The following is a 19440-nucleotide window of genomic DNA, read 5'->3' on the forward strand; positions in this document are numbered from 1 at the left end:
TGATGTCGACCAATTTTGTGTCGTTTAGCGGTACTCGGGCTTGACAAAGTCGGCAAAGGTCTTGGGCTCCTCGTAGCCGTGGTGGTCGTGGTGGCCGTGGTGATCGTCCTGAGGTCCAACGTACTCCATCTTGTAGACGCTGCCGCATTCTGGGCATCGCTCAATGGGGCGCTCGCGGTTCATCTAAAAAAAAAATTATGCCATGTCAGTAGGGTCCGCTGTAATGAAACTCATTGTTCTCGGTGATTCAAGATTGAGATTTGTCGATGATGTAGAATCGATCGGACGTATCGTGAAAGATATGGGAAAGAACGTACGCCCAACCAGGTAACGACGTGAGAGTCGGCGGGGTAACCAGTGCAACCGGCGTACTGCTCATCACCAGCAGACTTGACCATGATGGGGTTGTCCAAAGTTCCTTTCCGCGAAGCGTCCAGGGGGCGCATGTCGAAGATGTCGACGCCCTCCATCTTTCCGAGGATTTCGAGACGCTCGAGACCGGTGGACTGCTCGAGATCGGTAGGGACGCTACCAGGGGCGGCACCGGGTCCGACCAGGTCATCCTCGGTCTTGATATCTGCATCGATAGACGCGTTAGCATCAATGGCTCTTGGGTATGTCCATTGTGACGCAATTGCAATTTTTTTTGCGACAGTGATGTCCGAAGTCATCCGGAGCAGGCGCAGATGATCGCGGGTCGGCCGCATGGGCATCTCGTACCTCCAAAGGTCTTCAGCTTCTGGCCCACGCTGGCATGGGGCTCGACATTCTTGGCACCGGCATCACCTGTAAAGATCGCATTGGTGGTCAGCTGGCTGTGTGTATGTATGTGTGTGTGTGTGACGTCGCGCACGACGGGAGTTCTGTTATCGTGGCAGTCGGGCATCTTACGGCGGATGACGGAGGCGGTGAAGCTTCGGCGGACGATGGGGGAGACGGCAGCACGTCTGGCGACGGCCACAGCGGATCGTGACAAGAACATTGTGGCGGCAATTGATGTGGTTGTGAGGAGTGGAGAGGTGGTGTCCAAGTTCGTGATGATTTTGGCTTCTACCAGCAAAAGAGGGATTTCCAATTTGTCGGCTGTCAATGAGCTCGGATCGTTCGATTTCGGCTGCTCCAATTGGCTCCCCAGCTCTAGGCCCAATCGGGTCAGCTAAGGTAAGCAGCCAGGCAACTTTGGAGCAGCTCCAAAAGTCAAGCAGTAGCCAGCCACGTGATCCTCATTGGCCAAAGCTTGGACTAGTAATCCATTAGCTGTTATACAGATTATGCAATTTGCACAACTTGTACAAAACCATTTCCTCTTCATATAATCCGTTGATCGTGATATAAATCACCAGAGAAACACATCAGTAGCAGCGTCAAGATAGATTGTCTATTTACCAATTTAATGATTTGATCTTCCAATGCTAACGTTTCAAGACACAAACATTAAAGCTAGACTTGAAGAATGAGTCTATTTGGGACAAGAGGCACTATGTATCTGTATTCGGCTACGAGGATAACTTGAGCAAATTGTGGCCGCCGGCCAGTGGCTATGGCTAGCAAGGGAGTGATCTGGGCATATAAAGCGACAAGTTAGATAAATGATACCTCTGTTCATTCTGATTGCGTTTTTCTTTGAGCCCATCAATCAAAGTCTCGATGGCCAACCGTTTCTCGCTTGTGTTGTTCTTATTTCCATCTCAGCTATTACGACCAATACCAACACTTATTCTGGTTAGGCGTTGTCCCAGCCACTTGCCAACATTGAGTATCACATCGGTCCAACCTGCCGTAGTCCAACTTGTACTTTGCTGGCTCGCAAGGTCGTGAAAGGAGTGTATTATAGTCCTATGGCTAAAGTACTAGGTACGCAACTCGTGTCTGTAACTTGCGTGGGGTACGTATCTCAAGTCATTACATTAGAAATATTGTGAGCTGCGTACCTTAATGTACTGATACGAGCACAATAGAACCATGACTTTAAACAGCTGCAATCACGTATATCCCATAGCCCGAATCGATTCCAGCGAGGTGTCTTCCTTGATCATATCTAAAATTATGCTCATCTCAACAAACGCAACTTGGGCAAGGAAGGGCGTTACTTCAGCTGGCCCTCAGATCAACTGCAACACTTGCACCGCACTCGGAGCACAAGGCTCGCCAGGATATAATCATGCCTCTATTCAACGGCAAATCGCCCCGCCAACTCGAAGCAAATCAGATGTCTCCATACTTCTCAAGGCTGGACAAATGGCTGGGTGACTACGCCAACTCGAGCGAACCGCTGAGCCTCGTCCATCCGTTTGGGCCGCGAGTGATGATATTCTGGCCAAGTACATCTTTGGTGCTGAACTTGGACTATTGGAAAAGGAGAACATCGTTGCTGGTTACAAGCTTTGCAGATTCAATGCTACCAGATTGTCCTCGGTCTTTCGCCAGTCTCCACTGGTGCTTCTCTTCAATATCCGCAATCTGCCAGTCTATATCTTTGCCACATGGCCAGTAGTGTATGAAAGCTCTTGACAGACCCGCCCTATCGTCCATGACACCAAAATCCACATGCTAAAAGAGTTGACGGCTGTGCTAGCTTACTGTGTTTGACCTGCATTTTGGATGAATGGTACTAACACTTTTCAATATGATACAGTGATCAGAAGGGCTTCGGTACGCATATTTTATCACTAATGATGAGAAAGACAGGACTTATTGAGCATGTTAGACTAAACGACTCGCAAGGTATCCGGTTCGACCGCCACGGCAACGAGATGGGCATATATAATAATATTGAGCTGCCCCCTTACGCGAGACTTTCATGAATTGATTTACAGGCCATTTGCTAAACGCCTTTCAGATAACCATAAGCATGTCCGAAATGCTTCTGAACTAGGATCCATCTGCCTTTCCTGACCCAGCGCGATTCGAGCCTGAAAGGTTGCAGGGAATGATGGAGTTACAGAACGTGCCAAGAGGCTATTTGTCGGATTTCGTGTCGACGACAGGACTTGTGTGGCAAAGAGCACGTCCTTTCCATATTTTCATCTGCTTCCATATGTAGTTACAATATCGTGCGCTACTCGTCGGGCATGTCAGTCTTTCATTATCGATTATGATGAGGGTTGTTGCCACCATTAACGCACAGTATGATATTGTCTTTTGTGAATGAGACTGAGAAAGACAGCTGGAGAATTGGGGGTCACAGAACATCCCCTCTGCATCGGTCAAGAGACCAATGGTCATTGCCAAAGCCCGAGAACAACAGCTGAAGAGTGCTTGAGCACAACACAAAACAATTGGCGCAAAGAAAGCAGAAAGCAAAAGTTTGTTGGGGGTATATGAGTACGGCACATGGAGTGCTCGCGAATGCCGATGTATTCCAAATCTTCAAGTAATGTTTGCCTGAGTCTTCCAGATGTTGAATGCTTGATAGATCGTCCTCTCTTGTGCGGAAGTGGTGTACTTGAGGTCGATGTCGCCTGCCTTTTTGGCTCTTGCCTCTTCTTCGCTGACCCAAACGTGCTTGACATGCTCATTGGGATCCAGCTTGACCTCGATGCCGTCGTCGCCGTGCTCCTTGTCGCAAACTTCGACCTCCACGAGGAAGTTGACCTTGCCTATTTTCCGACCCCGTCTCGTGAAGAACGTCTCCAGCCCACCAACAAGCTGAACAATTCCGGTGGCAGTGAGTCCAGCCTCCTCATACAACTCACGAGCGGCTCCGTGCAAGATGCTCTTGTCCTCTGGATCAACCGCGCCGCCAGGTGTCTCCCAGAGCAATGGCATAGAGTCATGAGGTGCTCGCTGGACTAGCAATAGTTTGGACGTCTGGGGGTTGATGACGAGACATCCTGTAGCAAAAGCCTCCAAGTAGATTCCTTCTGCCAGCGGATAAGTGGCAAGATAGACACTCATCGGACTGCTGAACTGCTCAAGACCGGGGCCTATGGTGAAAGTCGGTGGCTCATAGGGGGCCTCGTCGGCAGCGGCCGCCGTAGGCTTCTCTGCAGACATCAGATCGGTGGAAGACGGGATCTCTTATTCTGACGATCTTCGTGAAACAGTGAATAGATCGCAAGGCAATCAGCGGTCAGTAGAGGTTGTACCTTCCTTTCTAGACTCAGAAAGGCTGAGTAGGCTGAGCAGGCTGAGCAGGCTGAGCAGGTACGAATGGCTGAGCGCAAGGCGTTGCTAGCGTAGTCGACTTGTGGTTCTTCACTTGGATCAGGTAGTGTTTGGTGCGCTTTTGAGGCTCTTGACCAGAGTTCCTTTCTGATAAACCAAGTCCGAATGTTGAGCTGTTCAAAAAGAAAGAGAGAAAAAGTGAAGTGTGAGATATCAAATGTGCTAGCGGGTCAGGCAGACAGGCAGGCGCAAAGTAGGTACATACATAACATGCCTGTGGTGCTAGCCGTTGCCTGGGCTGACTACCGACGACTCGTTGTTTAGGCGGCTCCACCTGATGCTGGCCAACAAGAGCCATTCCTCACAAGCACAGACAGGCCTAGCCTCGCTTTATATTCCCTTTGTATCCTTCTCTTGTGATGCATCTCTCCATGTGCGTGCTCAACCCAGTCACTGGCGTTGTTAATATGCATGTAATTGCAAACGCATGGGAAATAGCAAGGTCTTATGTGACTCAGCACTGTCGGTATGCGAGCGTATCACTGGCCGCGCGGTTTTTGTCCCGAGCAGCTGGACCGCGGAAGTGACTCCGCAAGACAGACCTGCATATGTGTGGCTAGAAGCAGCGTAGCCAAACTCGTATAAGCAAACAAATATCTGTCGGGGAGGACGGAATATCTAACCGTTCTGCAGGTCCTGCAAGGTTCTGTCCTGTGGTTGGACCAAAATGATAGCCACGGCTCTTGGCGCTATATCACCCTCCAACTCATCCCGTGGCAACCATTGCCAGTGATCACATGTCCAGATGTTTTGTTTTTCTCTACGATAGATCAGTGATTACTGATTCTTTTACAACACCGATCAAGGTGGTTGACTGATGTGCATATAATCATTTTAATTGTTTTGCGTCATTGTATCTGTGAGCTCAGCAGAGACTGCATAATCCCAAGTGGCCAATCCAATATGGCAACAATTTTGACAGTTCTCAGTTGACGGAAGTTACTATGCCACGAATCAGAGTGAAAGAAAAAGAAATTTGTGACCAAAGAGGTACTGGAGACTGTGGTATCATTGATTGATCATGTACGCTGCAAAAATCCCATGGGTATCCATTCCCATCCGGAGCACATGGCCCAAAAATCTGTTTTCACTGAAATACAGATAGTGTTGGTACATTACTTGGAAGTCATCACTATAAGTTACTGGTTTGCAAAAATCTGGGCAACTAATGGATTGTAGCTTGTAGATAGATAATGCTTACTGCTGAGTTTCATGCAATCTGTCTTCTCTGAAAGACAGGAAGAGGCGAACAAGAGGTGGTTGGGGAAAATGATGGTTAAACATGTAGCAAAGACTAAACACGAATTCTCAGAAATGAAGCTACGGATTGCTCGATCTTATCTTCTCACAGTGCAAGCAAGTTCCAGTACAATACTGATTTTCTCTCTCTTTTTGTCAGACAACGCCACTGGGGTTTGGAGTGGACCTCAGACAAACAAGATTGAAGGGCAGTTTACATCGGCCTGCAACTGCACCTATAGGTATTAGAGTATCGCACTTTGAGGTGTCTGAAATCGTGGTTGATAGATAGCGACAGCTACATCATTTTGTCTTTCCCTGTGGCAGACACCCCACACTGAAGTCATGTGCAAGAGCTCTTCAAGCAAGCCATGCGTGCGGGCCAGCCAAATAACTCGGCTGCACGGTCAAAGTATATTCATCATAGAACATACCAGATCGATACCTCTTTGACCAGACACAATTGTCAATATGTATGTATATTGCAATTGACTGATTAAAGTCCATGCGTTGGAATGACCTCTCGAGTAGGTGATATACCTATCCAGCGCGGGGGGTTTAATGGCCGTGGGCTCAGTCCATGCAACTATAATAGAGCTGCATAATAATAGTTGCACCAACTGCATCGCGCAGGCCCTTAGAGGCACCTGAAGAGAGAGCACGTGGATAGTAGTAATTGTACCTGCAGAATTTGCGGCGATTGATTCGATGCAACAGAAGTGTACGTAGTCGCATTTCCTTATTTGGGTCGCTGCCGTATGAGCATGAACCTATTCGGTGGCCAAAGTGCGTCGAACAGCTGCACCCTGAGGCTTTCCCACGTGAAACAGCTCTGCCCTGAAACGTCATCAAAGACAGCTTTCGCACTTCCAAGCATACATACCAAGCCCACCAAAACCGACGAAGAAACGGGGTTTGCTCGGCAGGAAAAAGGGAAGGGAAGGAGCACGATTAACTTTGTAGTGTGCTTACCACGAACTGGGGACACTAGAGCATCAGCCGCAGACGATCAAGTTTTGTTTCCACCCAGCCGAAAAGACATCAGCTCGTTAAGGTTAATTTAGCCTCCATAACGGAGACGTGGGAACAAAAATGTGCTTCTTTCTCGCGCCCACTGATAGAGCATGAGCGTTGCCCGCGCAGCCAGTCAGCAGCCGGCTGAGCCAGATCAGGAACCGAATGCGGGTCCGCGACCGCATGCTGCCGAAAAGAAAAAAAAGATAAAGAAAAAGAGCCTCCATTTGCCCATGATCCATAGTTTTTACTCTCCCGGGGGACAATGTGCCGCGAGATTGCATCCGCCGATCTCTTTCCGACCTAAAATGTTCCATCTGGGACTTGTGCCGACGGGGAGCGCGGTGTCAGCCACGAGTCGTGTGGGTAGCAGAGAGCATTAAAGTAATGGTCGTAGTAGTAAGTAATAATGGCAGTGCCTCAAGTGCTAGTAATTAGTACTAGGCAGTGCCGTCGTGGGCCAAGTAAGGTAGCCAGCCAACCGTCATGATGTTTTACATACACAAAACATGCCCAGGATGAAGCAGTCTCCGTTATTCTTGTCTAATTCCGTTTTCACTGTCCTATAATTATCACCATGATTTCTTTCTTTCTTTCTTCTTTGAATAGAACCCCCGAGCCAAGTCCGCCAACGGACGATTTGAGATTATACCACGACACGAGAAAAAAACGGAGTGCAGCGCCCAGTAGCTTGGAAATCCTTGGCGATCCATCCTTGGAGGATAGCGACCTCCTGACGATCCCTGCCCTCCGCCGCAGAGACCCCAGGAGCAGACGTGGGACACTACCTCAATTGTTTGATCCGCCCAAGCCAAGGCCAGCTTGCTGCAGGTCGTTACAGCTGGATGGGGTCAAAGAGAGCTGCTGCTGCTGCAACGCCGCAAGCGCCAGGCGTCCTCTGCTGCCCTGGTGGTGGTAGCGCTTCTCTCTCATCAGTCTCGGGCTGTCTCGTTCTCCCAAACCTCGTCAGAACTTGAGGCCCGCCCCCGTCAACGCCAGCAACGCGCGGCGCCGGCTAAACGTCCAGTCAGACGGGCTGTTTGCCTGGTTCAACGTCTCGCCTTGAACCTACAACCTTATGTTGCTACTGAATAGGTTACCCATCTTATACAATAGACCCATCGGGTTCGCGGCATCCATTCAATCCACCTTCGGCTGCGGCTGGCTCGCTGCCCAGTGCCTCTAATACCACCAGTACGCCTGGGCGCCCGCTAGCCTCTACTAGAGATCCGAGAATCAACTGGGGCCAAGACCTCCAAACACGACTCATCACCACTGGCTCCGTCCCCAGACCCTCAGCCTTTCTGGGCATGTTCTTGTCATTTCCTTGGTAGCCGGGCATTCTTTTCCCATTCATCATTTGCTTTTCATCTGTTCTGCTGGTGTTGTTGACAGTTCTGGGGACCCTTGCACTGCATCTCATCTCTCGCTCTCTTCTGTTTTTAATGATCATTGATATACCCCGGATCCCATCTTCATCTGAGCGCGCATTACTTGCATTTGTCTTCCTCTGCTTTTGAAATCAAACCTGATTCCCGCCATTGCTACGGCGATTGCCAATATCCTGAGACGGACTGTCTTTGAGAAAGGAATCAAGGGCGTATTACGATCACGAGGCAGTGCTAGCAGCTACTCGTCCGCTCACTTCCATTGCTCGCCTGCCGACATGGCGTCTCAAATCGCCGTTCTCACTCTAGCATTGGCCGCATCGTGCTTTGCTGCAGAGGGTCTTCCGCAGGATGATGGTCCCATCGCTGGTGGGAGATATGCCACATTCCCCGTGATTCATTCCACGAATACAGATCACTTTGGCGACGTTTGGGCAAAGCGTGACGTCTGGTCGAAACGGGGCATACAGACTCTACCTCTAGCCAACCGATCTGACGTTGCCTACTACGCACAATGTAACTACCTATGCCCTAAACAGTTCGTCATGCCTTTGGACTCAAAAGACTGATGAATTGCCCTAGTAAATATTGGTAACCCTGGCCAGCCCAACTATGTCCAATTAGACACTGGTTCTTTCGAGCTTTGGGTGAATCCAGACTGCACAAACCTTGATGCAACGTCTGATCAACGCTTCTGTCGGGCCGTGGGATCCTACGATCCATACTCATCTAGCTCTGCCTCCATTTCTTCAACAACTAAGACATTGAGGTATGGCATTGGCAGCGCCAGCATCCAATATGTCAAGGACGACATCGGATTTGCCGGCTCAGGTATGTTATCACAAAGAACAGCGTCGGCCGCAATCTTTCTAACCTCGAAACAGACATCACGCTCAAAAATGTGCAATTTGGGGCAGCGACGGCTACAGTGGATGAGTTTTCGGGAATCCTTGGCATTGGCCATGGTATCAATGTTACCACTACCTACAACAATTTTATCGATGAGCTCCAGCTGCAGGGCGTCACAGATACCAAGGCCTTCAGTCTGGCGTTGGGAAGCAAGAGTGAGCAGGAGGGTGTCATCATCTTTGGAGGTATCGATACGGGCAAATTCGCTGGTCCTCTCGTGAGCCAGCCCATCATTCCCGCAGACCAGTCTCCTGACGGGGTTCCGCGATACTGGATCGACATGAACTACATGAGCTTGACGCCGCCGAGCGGAAACGAGAAAAAGTACGACAACTCCACCATGGCCGTGTTCCTCGACAGTGGCGCCACCCTCACGCTCTTGCCGCAAGCTCTTGCCGATGCTGTCGCGTCTGACTTTGGCGCGAGCGGTACCGATTCCAACGGCTTCTACGAGGTCGACTGCTCGTTGAACGACCTGAACGGATCCATCAACTTTGCCTTTCCCGGCGTGACCATTCAGGTCTCTTACAAGGAGATTATCCGCGAGCTTCAGACAAGCTTTGGGACCATGTGCTACCTCGGCATCACGCCCAATGACGATTTCGTCCTGCTCGGCGACAGCATGCTGCGGTCAGCCTATGCCGTCTTTGACCAGACAGGCAACGCTATCCACCTTGCCCAGTACGTCAACTGCGGCACCACCGAAGTCGAAATCACCGCCTCGACCAACATAAGCTCTCTGACGGGCGACTGCAACCTATCTGACAGCAATTCCGCCAACTCGGCAACGGGCACGGCGTCCAGTGGCTCAACGGCCACGGCCACGGGCTCGGGAGGCTCGAGCGCCAGCAGTACCGGCGCATCAAATGCTGGCGGAAAGACTTTTGGCAGTCCCTTGACTTTACTTGCGCTTTGGGTGGGAACGGTAGCCTCCCTTGGATTGGCAGGCATTGTATAGACATGACTTGCGGGGAAAGGAATTTTGTCTTTGATTACAACATGCATTCATCGAGGCGTTTGGGGTACTGGATATCCTTTTCTTTTTATGTATAACATCATTGCGCGACCATGCCTAAGCAGAGGCAACGCGCACTTGCATTCTAGCATACCATCTAGACTGATAGAATAGTGCATAATGCATATATCACAATCATTGAACCTTGATCATAGCTTGCCTGACAATGTAGCAGTACTTTTTTGGAACTCATCCTTTTCTTGAGCTGGGTTGATTGTCCTCGTCAACTTGTTTGTTTGTGCCAAATTGTGCCATTCTATGCACCTGGCGACCAATCCGCCATAGCCCCTGACCCTTCTATACCTTACGCCATGCAAGTATCACATATTTTCCCCCGTCTAGCAAATTGCCCCAAGCAAATAGACCTCCCATGCCCTCCGCGCCATGTCCTACACCCTTTGCCACCAGGGCTGTGCATCATCACTTCTATTCCTCCAGCTCAAAAGAGCCTACCGAGTGCACCTCGTAGCGGATCTGCTGCAGTGTTGCACCGTTGGTGATTAGATAGGCTGATATATCGGTCATGAACCTCTCGGGCCCGCAAATGTAGTACTGGGTTGACTTGTTGCCGAAATACATATCATCGGCGTTGAACCACTCGAGGTAGTACCCAAAGCCGCCGCTTTCTGTCGACTCGGCCAAGTCCTTATTGCCCATGGCCGTATTGAAAAAGGTCGTTCGCATTTGTGGCCGCGTCTTGGCCAGCTTTTCGACGTGTTCCTGAAAGGCAATGCTCTGCCTAGAGCCGTGGATCCAAGTAATGGGGCGCTCTTTCGTCTCCTCCACAACGGTGTTTAGCATGGACAGGATTGGGGAAATGCCAATGCCAGCAGAAATCAAGACCACGGGCGTTGAGCCAGAGTCATTTCTGGTGTCAAAATAGAAATCGCCGGCCGGGTGACTAAGCTCGACAACATCACCTTCGAGCATCTCATCAATCATCAAGCTCGAGACAACGCCTTGCTTCTTTGTTGTGTAATTCATGATTCCTAGAAAGCTGTCACCTGTCGTGCTCTCGACGGCCGTCGAGAATGAAGATGATCGACTGTGGGGTTTGCGGAGGGGCGGCGATCGCCTAGAAGGAGTGGATAATCCACTTCCAAGACTACTGCTACTGTCATATAGCTCTTTCCTTTCCATTACCTTCTTGATTGTAAGGCGATAACGGTCTGGCCTGGGTCTATCGCTGAGCGAATACTGTCTGATCTGCAGATACCCGCTTCCGGGAACACGAACTCGGAGTGATACATATTGCCCAGGATGGAAAGGGGGCAGAGGTACGCCGTCGACAGGCTTGAGATCGAACGAGACAACATCTCCCTCGGGCGTCTCCCGCGTCTTCTTTTCGACGATGAAGCGGCGCCAGCCCTTCCAGCTCTCGAACTCGCGGTATAGTTGCTGCTCTCGGTTGGCCAGCATGTTGGCCATGATCCAGTAAGCCTTGGTCCAGGCGGTGCGTACTTCGGGGGTCATCTTGGGACCGAGGACGGCAGCAAAGGCCCTCATCAGGTACTTGCAGACAATCTCATAGTGGTCCGGCTGGATACCAAGACTGACATGCTTATTGGCGACACGCTCGAATTTTGGTGTGAGCTCGCTGATGTGGCTGATATTAGAAGCATACGCCAGTATGAGCTTGGTGAGAGCGCGCGGCTGAGAGCCGTTCTTCATGTTGACGGCATTGAAGTAGTTGTTGAGATCTGGATGCTCCTTGAGCATGGTTTTGTAGAAGACGGTGGCAATGTGCTCTCCATGTTCCTGTAGAGTTGGGATGGTGCCCTTGACCATCCTTGTCTGTTCGTACGAAAGAGCCATGGTGATGTCGAATATGTGTGTACCCTAGGCAGCGGGGGATGTGCCCATCTAGTCAACAACTTTGGATCTGGTAACGATGAGAGGGAGGGAGGAGGGGTCTGATAGATGGGAGTATAAGAAGGAGTGAGCGAGCAGGAGATGCTCGGGGTGAGACAGGGTTCAGTGATCCTCCAAGATTCACGATCTCAGATGAAGAAAGAGGTGGAACGAAGTCTTGGGGAACGGGGGTTCTTATTTTCTCTTATGGAAAAGAATGGGGAAAAGAAGAACAAAGTCGGTTACTTAATAAATGTCTCGGACTCGGGAGAATTCGTCAATGGGAAGGAACATACAGTACACACACATGAACTGGATGCAAGCAGCAGTAGCCGTGGGCACCTTCCGACATGGAGATTACCTTACCTACTAATGTACTGACTCTACTGCAAATTTGGAGTGGATGAGTGCAGAAATTGACAGACACACACATACATACACTGACCGCCAAAGAAGTTCAGTATCAGTAATAGTTTTACCTTTGACCATTTTTTTCACTTGCTTCTTCCCTCCATTTACTTTACTGGCCCCCCGCGGTTCATGCGACACTCCGAAGGGTCCATAGACCGTTAGGCGAGACCCTGATCCCAGTGCAGTCCACTCAGCCCGGATGGAGGCGAACGGATGGGGAGGAGAGGAGCCACTATCATAGTTGGTGCCTTGGTACGGCTTGAGACGACATGTGGAAACCCTGCGAGGCACGGGGCACCTTCAGACTGGATGCCAGATTATTTCCGTGGTTCCATATGAAGTGTTGCATTTTCTCTTTTGCTTCTTTTCTTCATCACCGTCATAAGAGGAGCCGTGCGCCATGGCTTGCCTATGTGATGGAGTACATACTGCCCTGTCCTTTTCGTCGACACGCGCGGCTCTGGGTTGGCTGGCTGGCACGTGTGGCATGTCTCCAAGTACCGGCATGTCACTCTGCAAATGATGCCTGTAGGAGTATCTTTTATGGAAAGTCCAAGCCAGATCGATCGTACGCCCGCCGCCGGTCGGTGATAATGATGGTGATGATGATGATGTAGTGCACGGTACGTGGGTATGGGAAATTTTCTGCGGAGAGGTGAATTCACTCGATCCAATCCCCAATGAAAGTGTGAGACCGGGGAGTCGTTGAAAATGGTCCGATTGACAGGGCGAAATGGCACGATTATCGGCTGAGCCCATGTACTGTCACCTTGCCACGGGCCGCACTCTGCCTAAGCCCAAGAATGGGCGGCCTGCCATTGGTCCGCGGGAGTTCCGTATATTTACTTCACAACCGTTTCGTTTTGGTTGTTTCCTCGCAGGGCAATGAGGCGTCGCATCGTTTATAGGTAGTAAGTAGTAGTAAGGTACTTTGAAGAGTAGGAGGAGTCTGTCCGAACCGAACAAGCCGAGCTGCTAACTGCATCAGGGCGCATCAATAAGACCCTGAAATTCATCTCCAGCAGAGAACAGTGGATTGGTTTTCGAGAAAGAAAAAATCGAGATTAAACCCCCCATCTTAGATTCCTCGGAATCCGGAACTCGTCAGCTCATCACGGAATCACAACTCAACCAAAGTGGAGGACATGGGCCTCTGGTCGGTTAGTAGGTGCAGCATTTCATATCCACACTGCCCAAGTTTTTCGACTCTAGTCAAGGGAGAATAAAATGGCAGCAAAGTATTCACTACATACCTACTTCTATTACCTACCTACCTAGGTCCTACGGAGACCGTTCCGTAGTGCGCACGAATACCTACCGGGTACTACATTACGCAGCTAGCGAATTAGCATCATCTAGGTATACATCCGGGGCACCAGCGCATCGCAAATCAATCTTGAAGGTTCATGTGCGCATTTGCACATGTGCACGTCGAGCATGCGCGCACACACACAGAGAGAGATACTACACTTCTACCAGCACAGTAGCTTTGGTGGCGCACGCCGAGACTTCTCGGAGGTCTCACAAACACATGGGCAGTCTGATCAATCAACTCTAGGAGTGCGCCGAAATCCTCATCCGAGCATGAGGTGGTAAAACGAACGAGTACGAGCACAATATGTCGTTCACAACGGCACAGTATCGCCTGATTTAGTGTCGCCAACGCAATTATACCTTGCAGCATAACATCATCTTTCGGGCAGCAATTCCTACTGAGCCATTTCGATCTTCCTAGTATTTGACTGGCACTACGGAATTATCCGTAGCAAGTTCATGGCTTTCATCTCTTGAGTGGGTTGGTGGAATTTGAATCGCATCTTTCTTCTCTCCTCTCTTTGCTCCAGTGCCGCTAAATTTATTGGGGGAGCGAGTCCCGACAATACTTGCTCGCTTGTCACAAGGGCGACCAGGTATCTTCCCAGATTAGAAACGTCACTACGAAACTTACAGGTATATCCATGAAAATATAATGGAGTGTCTATTTTATAGTCTCCAGGCTACCAATTCTATTAGTTTATGCCTTGTATGCGCATTGACCTCAGTTGGCTGTTTCCGTTTTCTTCTTTTTCTACATGTTTGTTGAGTCCCTACATACCTGAAGAATAAAAAGTCATTCTTGAATCATAGCGTTCGTAATGCGCTGATAACCGTTGGCCATAGTGGCCTCGGGCCCCAAAACGTTTGTGCCTACGGTCTACTTAGGCCCACCTATTTAGCGGCCGCTGTGATCGACGACCCTTTTGGAGTAAGGTAAGAAAGAATACACAGGGGACGGCCAAAACGGAGCTTAAGATGCGATCTGCACCGTATCAAGATCCGACAAAGATAATGACGCAGCTGCAGATTGATGGGCGGGCTGGTGGACCATGATGGCTAAGCGAGCACGAGACAAGGGAAACTCTGACTGTAACAATCGATCCATGCGGAAAGCGGAAATAAACAACAACCGACCACACACAGCTTCTTGAAATCGATCTTGCACCATGGCAATTAAGAATGTTGCTCTCGTTGGCGCAAACGGCAATCTAGGCGGCCCCATTCTCCAGGCTCTTGTCGACTCTGGCCTCTTCAACGTGACCGTGCTGAAGCGGGCATCTTCGAACTCTAGTCCGACTTCGGATCCCAGCGTCCGGCTTGTCAGCATTGACGATGACATGACTACCGAAAGCCTCACAGCAGCGCTTCAGGGTCAAGATGCGTGCATTGCCTGCTTCCCGCTGAGAGACACGGAGCAGCATTTGCGTCTCGTCGATGCCGCTGCCGCTGCCGGCGTGAAGCGCTTCATACCCGCCGACTACGGCAGCTGCGATTCGAGCAGCAAGCAGGCCCAAGAGCTGGTTCCTCTCTTTCTCAACAAGGTCCGCGTGCGTGAGCGCTGCCAGGAGTACGCCAACAAGGACTCCAACTTTACCTGGACCAGTCTTGTAGCTGGTCACTTTTTCGACTGGGGCCTGAGGGAGAACTTTTTGCACTTTGACCTCAAGACTAAGACGGCAGACATTCTAGACGACGGAACCTACAGAAGCTCGACCTCGACCCTTGGGCGCATTGCCGAGGCTGTGGTCAAGGTGTTGAAGGACGAGGATATTGGTCGAAACAAGATGCTGTTCATGCAGAGTTTCTGTGTCTCGCAGCTCGACGTGCTTGCCTCGCTGGAAAAGGCGACTGGCGAGAAATGGAAAGTCAACTGGGTCAAGTCCGACGATTTCATCAAGGAGAACAAGGCCAAGGCCGATGCAGGCGACAAGGACGCTATCGAGCACCTGGTCTTTGCCCTGGGAGCCCTGGATGGAGACTGGGAAAAGAAGGATGGCTTCGCCATGGATGTACTTGGGCTCCAGAATCAGGACTTGGATGAGATTGTGAAGGGCGTGGTTGACGAAGTTCGTTCTTGATGGACATCACAGTGTTGGATGATGAGCAGAACCATCCTCGGTCAATCACACGAAACTACCTATCTCAGAAGAAAATGCTAAAAGCAATGAATGAAAAAAGTTGCGCTTCATCGCGATATGATTTCATGCGCTAAATAGCTTCTCATACTGTCGGAATAAGGCCTCGTGACTTGTGTTCGCACATATAGAGACGAGTATAAATTTACAGTAGGTAAAGTACCTAGTAGGCATCAGTACGATTTAGTGTGGGTGTCGCTAAATTTAGGTACCCGTGAGTCCCCAGAGGGCAAGTGCGGAAAGGCCCCGGCTGTCTGAACTCAGCACTGCGGGTGCTTTGCAAGTCATGTGTTTTCGTTCCTCCTAGCAACTTTAGCGCTTGACACGCCCTGCCCCTCCTCGCGACGCAGACGCGCTTTTGGCAGGGTCCCTTGTCAGATTGATATACGGAATCTCCATTCATTGGATATCTTGATCAACAACACGATTGAAAAAGCAAAACTTCACCTCCAACCCTTCCCTTGCACAAGCAATCACCACCATCCGTGGGGGGAACGATGCGGCGTGTCGTCGCATCACCAGCATGGCTCCCGTGCAGCAGACGTTCTCGCTGATTCCCGAACTTCCTTCTGCCCTCCATGGCCATGGCGGCGATCAACAGCAGCAGGGTCGCATCTCCCGACCCCCCATGACGACCAAGCAGGCGAAGAAGGCCTACAAGGCCAAAAACAAGGGTCCGAAGCTCTCCAAAGCCGAGCAGCGCCGCCAGGACCTGATGGAACAGGACCGCATCCGCCGCGAGTTTGAAAAGGAGCGCAACCAGGCCAGAGCCAAGGCCGCTCGGGACAAGCGCAAGGAGAAGGAGGATCGGGAAAAGGCCGAGAAAAAGAAGAAAGGCATCCCACTTGTTGAGGTCCATCCGTCCCAAGATACCTTGGCCCGCTTTGTGCGGAGGCCGACAACCCCTACCGTGGGGCCGAAGTCTAAGACCGATAGCAGTGGATTTCCGGGCCGACGGAGCCAGTCGCCGAGAGATCAAAGGCCAGATAGTCTGCCGGTTGTCTGTTCTGAAGAAGATGATAGCGACGCAACCTTACCAGCAGAAGATGAACCAGAAAGACCAACAAAGAGGCAACGCACTGAGGAATCGCCCAGAGCCCTGCCGGTGATTGAGCATGAGCTAAATGGCATGTTCAAGAAGCCAATCACAAAGCCCGATATCGATCCAGGGATCGATCAAACACGGAACAGAGCTTCTCAACACTCACAAACCAATGTGATGAAAGAACCCACTGCAACATCGACGAGTCTTGATCCAGATGATCCAATAGTTGAGAATATGGTTAATCGTCAAATTCTCAACGAATCGTTTTCTGCGGATGATGGCTTATTTGACGATATCGATCTTGATGCTATTGAAATGCAAACTGTAGCTCAACACGCTACACGCATGACACGCATGGAGCCAAATATTGCGCTTTCGAGACCTCCCGATCCTCGTTCGTCACCAGGAAAAGACCAACCTGTTGTCCAGAAAGGCACTATAGACCAAATGCCTGATCAGAAACAAGTTCTCGTCGCCTCATATCCAAAACAGCCTGTCCAAATGCGTCGCGACGACGGAAAACGCGCCGTGGAGTATAATAACCTGAACCGCAAGTCTTTATCGAATGAGGAAACACCAAAGAATTATGTAATCGAGCGACCAAGTGTCGACGAGGATGTTGCTACTCCAGCAGCGCTGGCCGCTACCAGTCGGAACTCATGTTCTGGGAGTCGCGCGACGAAAGCCCATCGTCGACTTCTGCTTGTTACTGAGCAGCAAGACCGGAAACCATTGCAAGAATTACCAATCAAGCAGAGCGGACATTCGGTCCAGATGCAGAACGCACAAGCGAATTCTTCTGCAGTCAGTGAACAGACACGAATAGAACAGACACCAAAGCGATCTCGCCCAAGTCCAAAATCAGTCTTGAATGGATCAAGCGTATTCCTGTCGCCCAAGACCCCATCCATGGGCCCTCCGCCATTGCCACCAAAATTCAAGACTCATGGTCAACCAATTTCTGGCAATGGCCTTCACAAACCAAAATTCTTACCGCGGCAGCACCCAACGCACGTGCTGCCTAAAAGGGAATCGGAGTCTCCAGCGCACCTGTTGAGCACCAGAACAGACTTGCCTCCATCGAGCACGCAGCTATTTCTGCAGAGTTTTGCTGATGACCTTTTCCCCAGCCCTTCGCAAGAAATCGCGGAGCTCCTCGACGAACCTACCAGCGGGCTTCAGGGACCATCCACTCACTCGAAATCGGCATCAGTTGCGTCACCTCTGCGTCCATCTCGCATCGAAAACAAGCGTGACAATCAACTATCACGGCCCTTTTCCCGTGATAACACTCAGAAAAACCGAACTTTGTCTCATGGAAGAACAAAACGTCATGAACCGCAAGCCCCAGTAAATAATCATAGAGTCACTACACGGAAGCCGCAGTTGCCCGAACCACCAAACATAGATATGCCGTTCTTGCTGACACAAGACATTCTGCTCTCGTCACAAGACCTCATAGAACTTGAAGATGAGCCATTGGTTCCATTGGGTCGACTTCGGCCAAGCAATGATCGTGTGAGCACGAATATTGTGCCCCCCAACTCCATTTTGAATCCACAAATGCATAGCATTCCAAGACAAAACTATCACACGACAGCTATCACAGGGAAATCTATTGCAATGCCTGAAGGGATGAAATCAACAAAAAGCTCCTCTGTAGAGAGCTTTAAGATACCTGGCGCAGCAAGTCTTCGGGCGAAGCACGCAGACGATCTGCCACAGACTCCTTCGGGAACTCTAGCTCATAGGAAGCCAGAACCACTCGACAAGGACCCGCCCTACGGAAACCGTACAGTGAAGAAGACTCAAGCCCGAGAACTGGAGACTGGAGACCTAACATCCTCATTCACGGACGACGAACTCGCAGAATTGTTTAGTGAAGATCTCGAGATAGAGCGTGATGACCCAGAACCAGCAGAAACCAAAGCCCCTTCCCAAGTCGTACCACAACGTACTCCAATTCAGAGACACTCGTCTCCAAAGCCATTTTTTACGTCTAGTGGTACCAAGGAAAGATTTATCTTGGCTTTCGAGAAATCTAGGAATGACACTTGGCGAAACGAACAGGCACGACGCCAAGGTCAGGAGGAATTAGATGTTCTTTGCAGAGAAGAGGAGGAAAGGCAACAGAGGGTGCTGACCGATAAGCTATTGGAGGCGGAAGAGCATTTTGAGAGAAAGGCAGATGCTGTGGACTTGGTCGTTGACAATAGCAATAAGCGTCAACGTGCTTGCAGCTCGTCGGCCAAGTCTAGTAACGGCGCTCCTCGCAGCCAGAATAGTGCTACCTCGAGCAACAAGGCTCGGCAGCGTAACTATCCTCATGGCTCTTTTGAGAAAATGTGTGAGATGCTCAAGGAAAAACAGGCCTTGGAGAACACCAAAGAAGCCATTATACCTGCTTCCCAGGGGAGTGACTATGGCGATTTTGGTTTGGATCTTGACGACCTTCCTTGCTTATGATGTCCCCAGATTTGCTTTCTGGACAGGCTTTCACCATCCGACTTTGGGTCACTCCTCTCACCTGGCTAGTCCGATTACCCACTTTACATTAAAGCAGAATAACACCCAGAAGAGAAAAAAAATAAGAATAAATCCAATTTCCAGGCATTTCCATCGCGCCATGAACGTCTCTTATCGTGTTTGCACCCAACTTGGTAAGACACGCAAGACCTTTACACGACTGCAATCTTTGGAGTCCATTTATTGGAGCAAGCTGCTTTCATTGACAAAAAGCCGTCCCCTTTGCGAGCAAGGTCTTCTCCCAGCACAAGTCAGCTGGAATGGTTCCGGAGCTCTTGTCCCGGTGAAACCAGCCACGTATGCAAATTACCGAGTTCAGTATGTGGCCATCTGATTACATTGTGATACTGTGTCGCTAAATTTACTGAAAAGATATGTTTGCCTCAATCTCTTGCTCAGTGATTCTGCCATTCATGAGTGTGT

General features: G+C 50.2%; 6 protein-coding genes across 6 annotated transcripts; 3 read left to right on the forward strand and 3 right to left on the reverse strand.

Moving 5' to 3' along the window:
• Window positions 1–24: 24 nt before the first annotated feature.
• PFICI_12682 (Cytochrome c oxidase subunit 4) lies at window positions 25–982 on the reverse strand (the record flags this gene model as incomplete). Its single annotated transcript, XM_007841263.1, has 4 exons — window positions 25–183; window positions 318–577; window positions 721–786; window positions 892–982. 4 exons carry the CDS (start codon window positions 980–982, stop codon window positions 25–27), a joined length of 576 nt encoding a protein of 191 aa, XP_007839454.1.
• A 2387-nt stretch (window positions 983–3369) lies between these two features.
• On the reverse strand, window positions 3370–3996 carry PFICI_12683 (uncharacterized protein; the record flags this gene model as incomplete). Its single annotated transcript, XM_007841264.1, has 1 exon — window positions 3370–3996. One exon carries the CDS (start codon window positions 3994–3996, stop codon window positions 3370–3372), a length of 627 nt encoding a protein of 208 aa, XP_007839455.1.
• A 4090-nt stretch (window positions 3997–8086) lies between these two features.
• Window positions 8087–9675, forward strand: PFICI_12684 (uncharacterized protein; the record flags this gene model as incomplete). The annotated part of the gene is made up of 3 exons (XM_007841265.1): window positions 8087–8324; window positions 8391–8639; window positions 8693–9675. 3 exons carry the CDS (start codon window positions 8087–8089, stop codon window positions 9673–9675), a joined length of 1470 nt encoding a protein of 489 aa, XP_007839456.1.
• A 483-nt stretch (window positions 9676–10158) lies between these two features.
• PFICI_12685 (uncharacterized protein) lies at window positions 10159–11547 on the reverse strand (the record flags this gene model as incomplete). Its single annotated transcript, XM_007841266.1, has 1 exon — window positions 10159–11547. One exon carries the CDS (start codon window positions 11545–11547, stop codon window positions 10159–10161), a length of 1389 nt encoding a protein of 462 aa, XP_007839457.1.
• A 2930-nt stretch (window positions 11548–14477) lies between these two features.
• On the forward strand, window positions 14478–15389 carry PFICI_12686 (uncharacterized protein; the record flags this gene model as incomplete). Its single annotated transcript, XM_007841267.1, has 1 exon — window positions 14478–15389. One exon carries the CDS (start codon window positions 14478–14480, stop codon window positions 15387–15389), a length of 912 nt encoding a protein of 303 aa, XP_007839458.1.
• Window positions 15390–15969: 580 nt separating this feature from the next.
• Window positions 15970–18957, forward strand: PFICI_12687 (uncharacterized protein; the record flags this gene model as incomplete). Its single annotated transcript, XM_007841268.1, has 1 exon — window positions 15970–18957. The coding sequence occupies one exon, from the start codon at window positions 15970–15972 to the stop codon at window positions 18955–18957; it is 2988 nt and encodes a 995-aa protein (XP_007839459.1).
• Window positions 18958–19440: the final 483 nt, after the last annotated feature.

The sequence above is a fragment of the Pestalotiopsis fici genome, assembly GCF_000516985.1.
Source record: "Pestalotiopsis fici W106-1 unplaced genomic scaffold PFICI_Scf_10, whole genome shotgun sequence".
NCBI classification, from domain to species: domain Eukaryota; kingdom Fungi; phylum Ascomycota; class Sordariomycetes; order Amphisphaeriales; family Sporocadaceae; genus Pestalotiopsis; species Pestalotiopsis fici.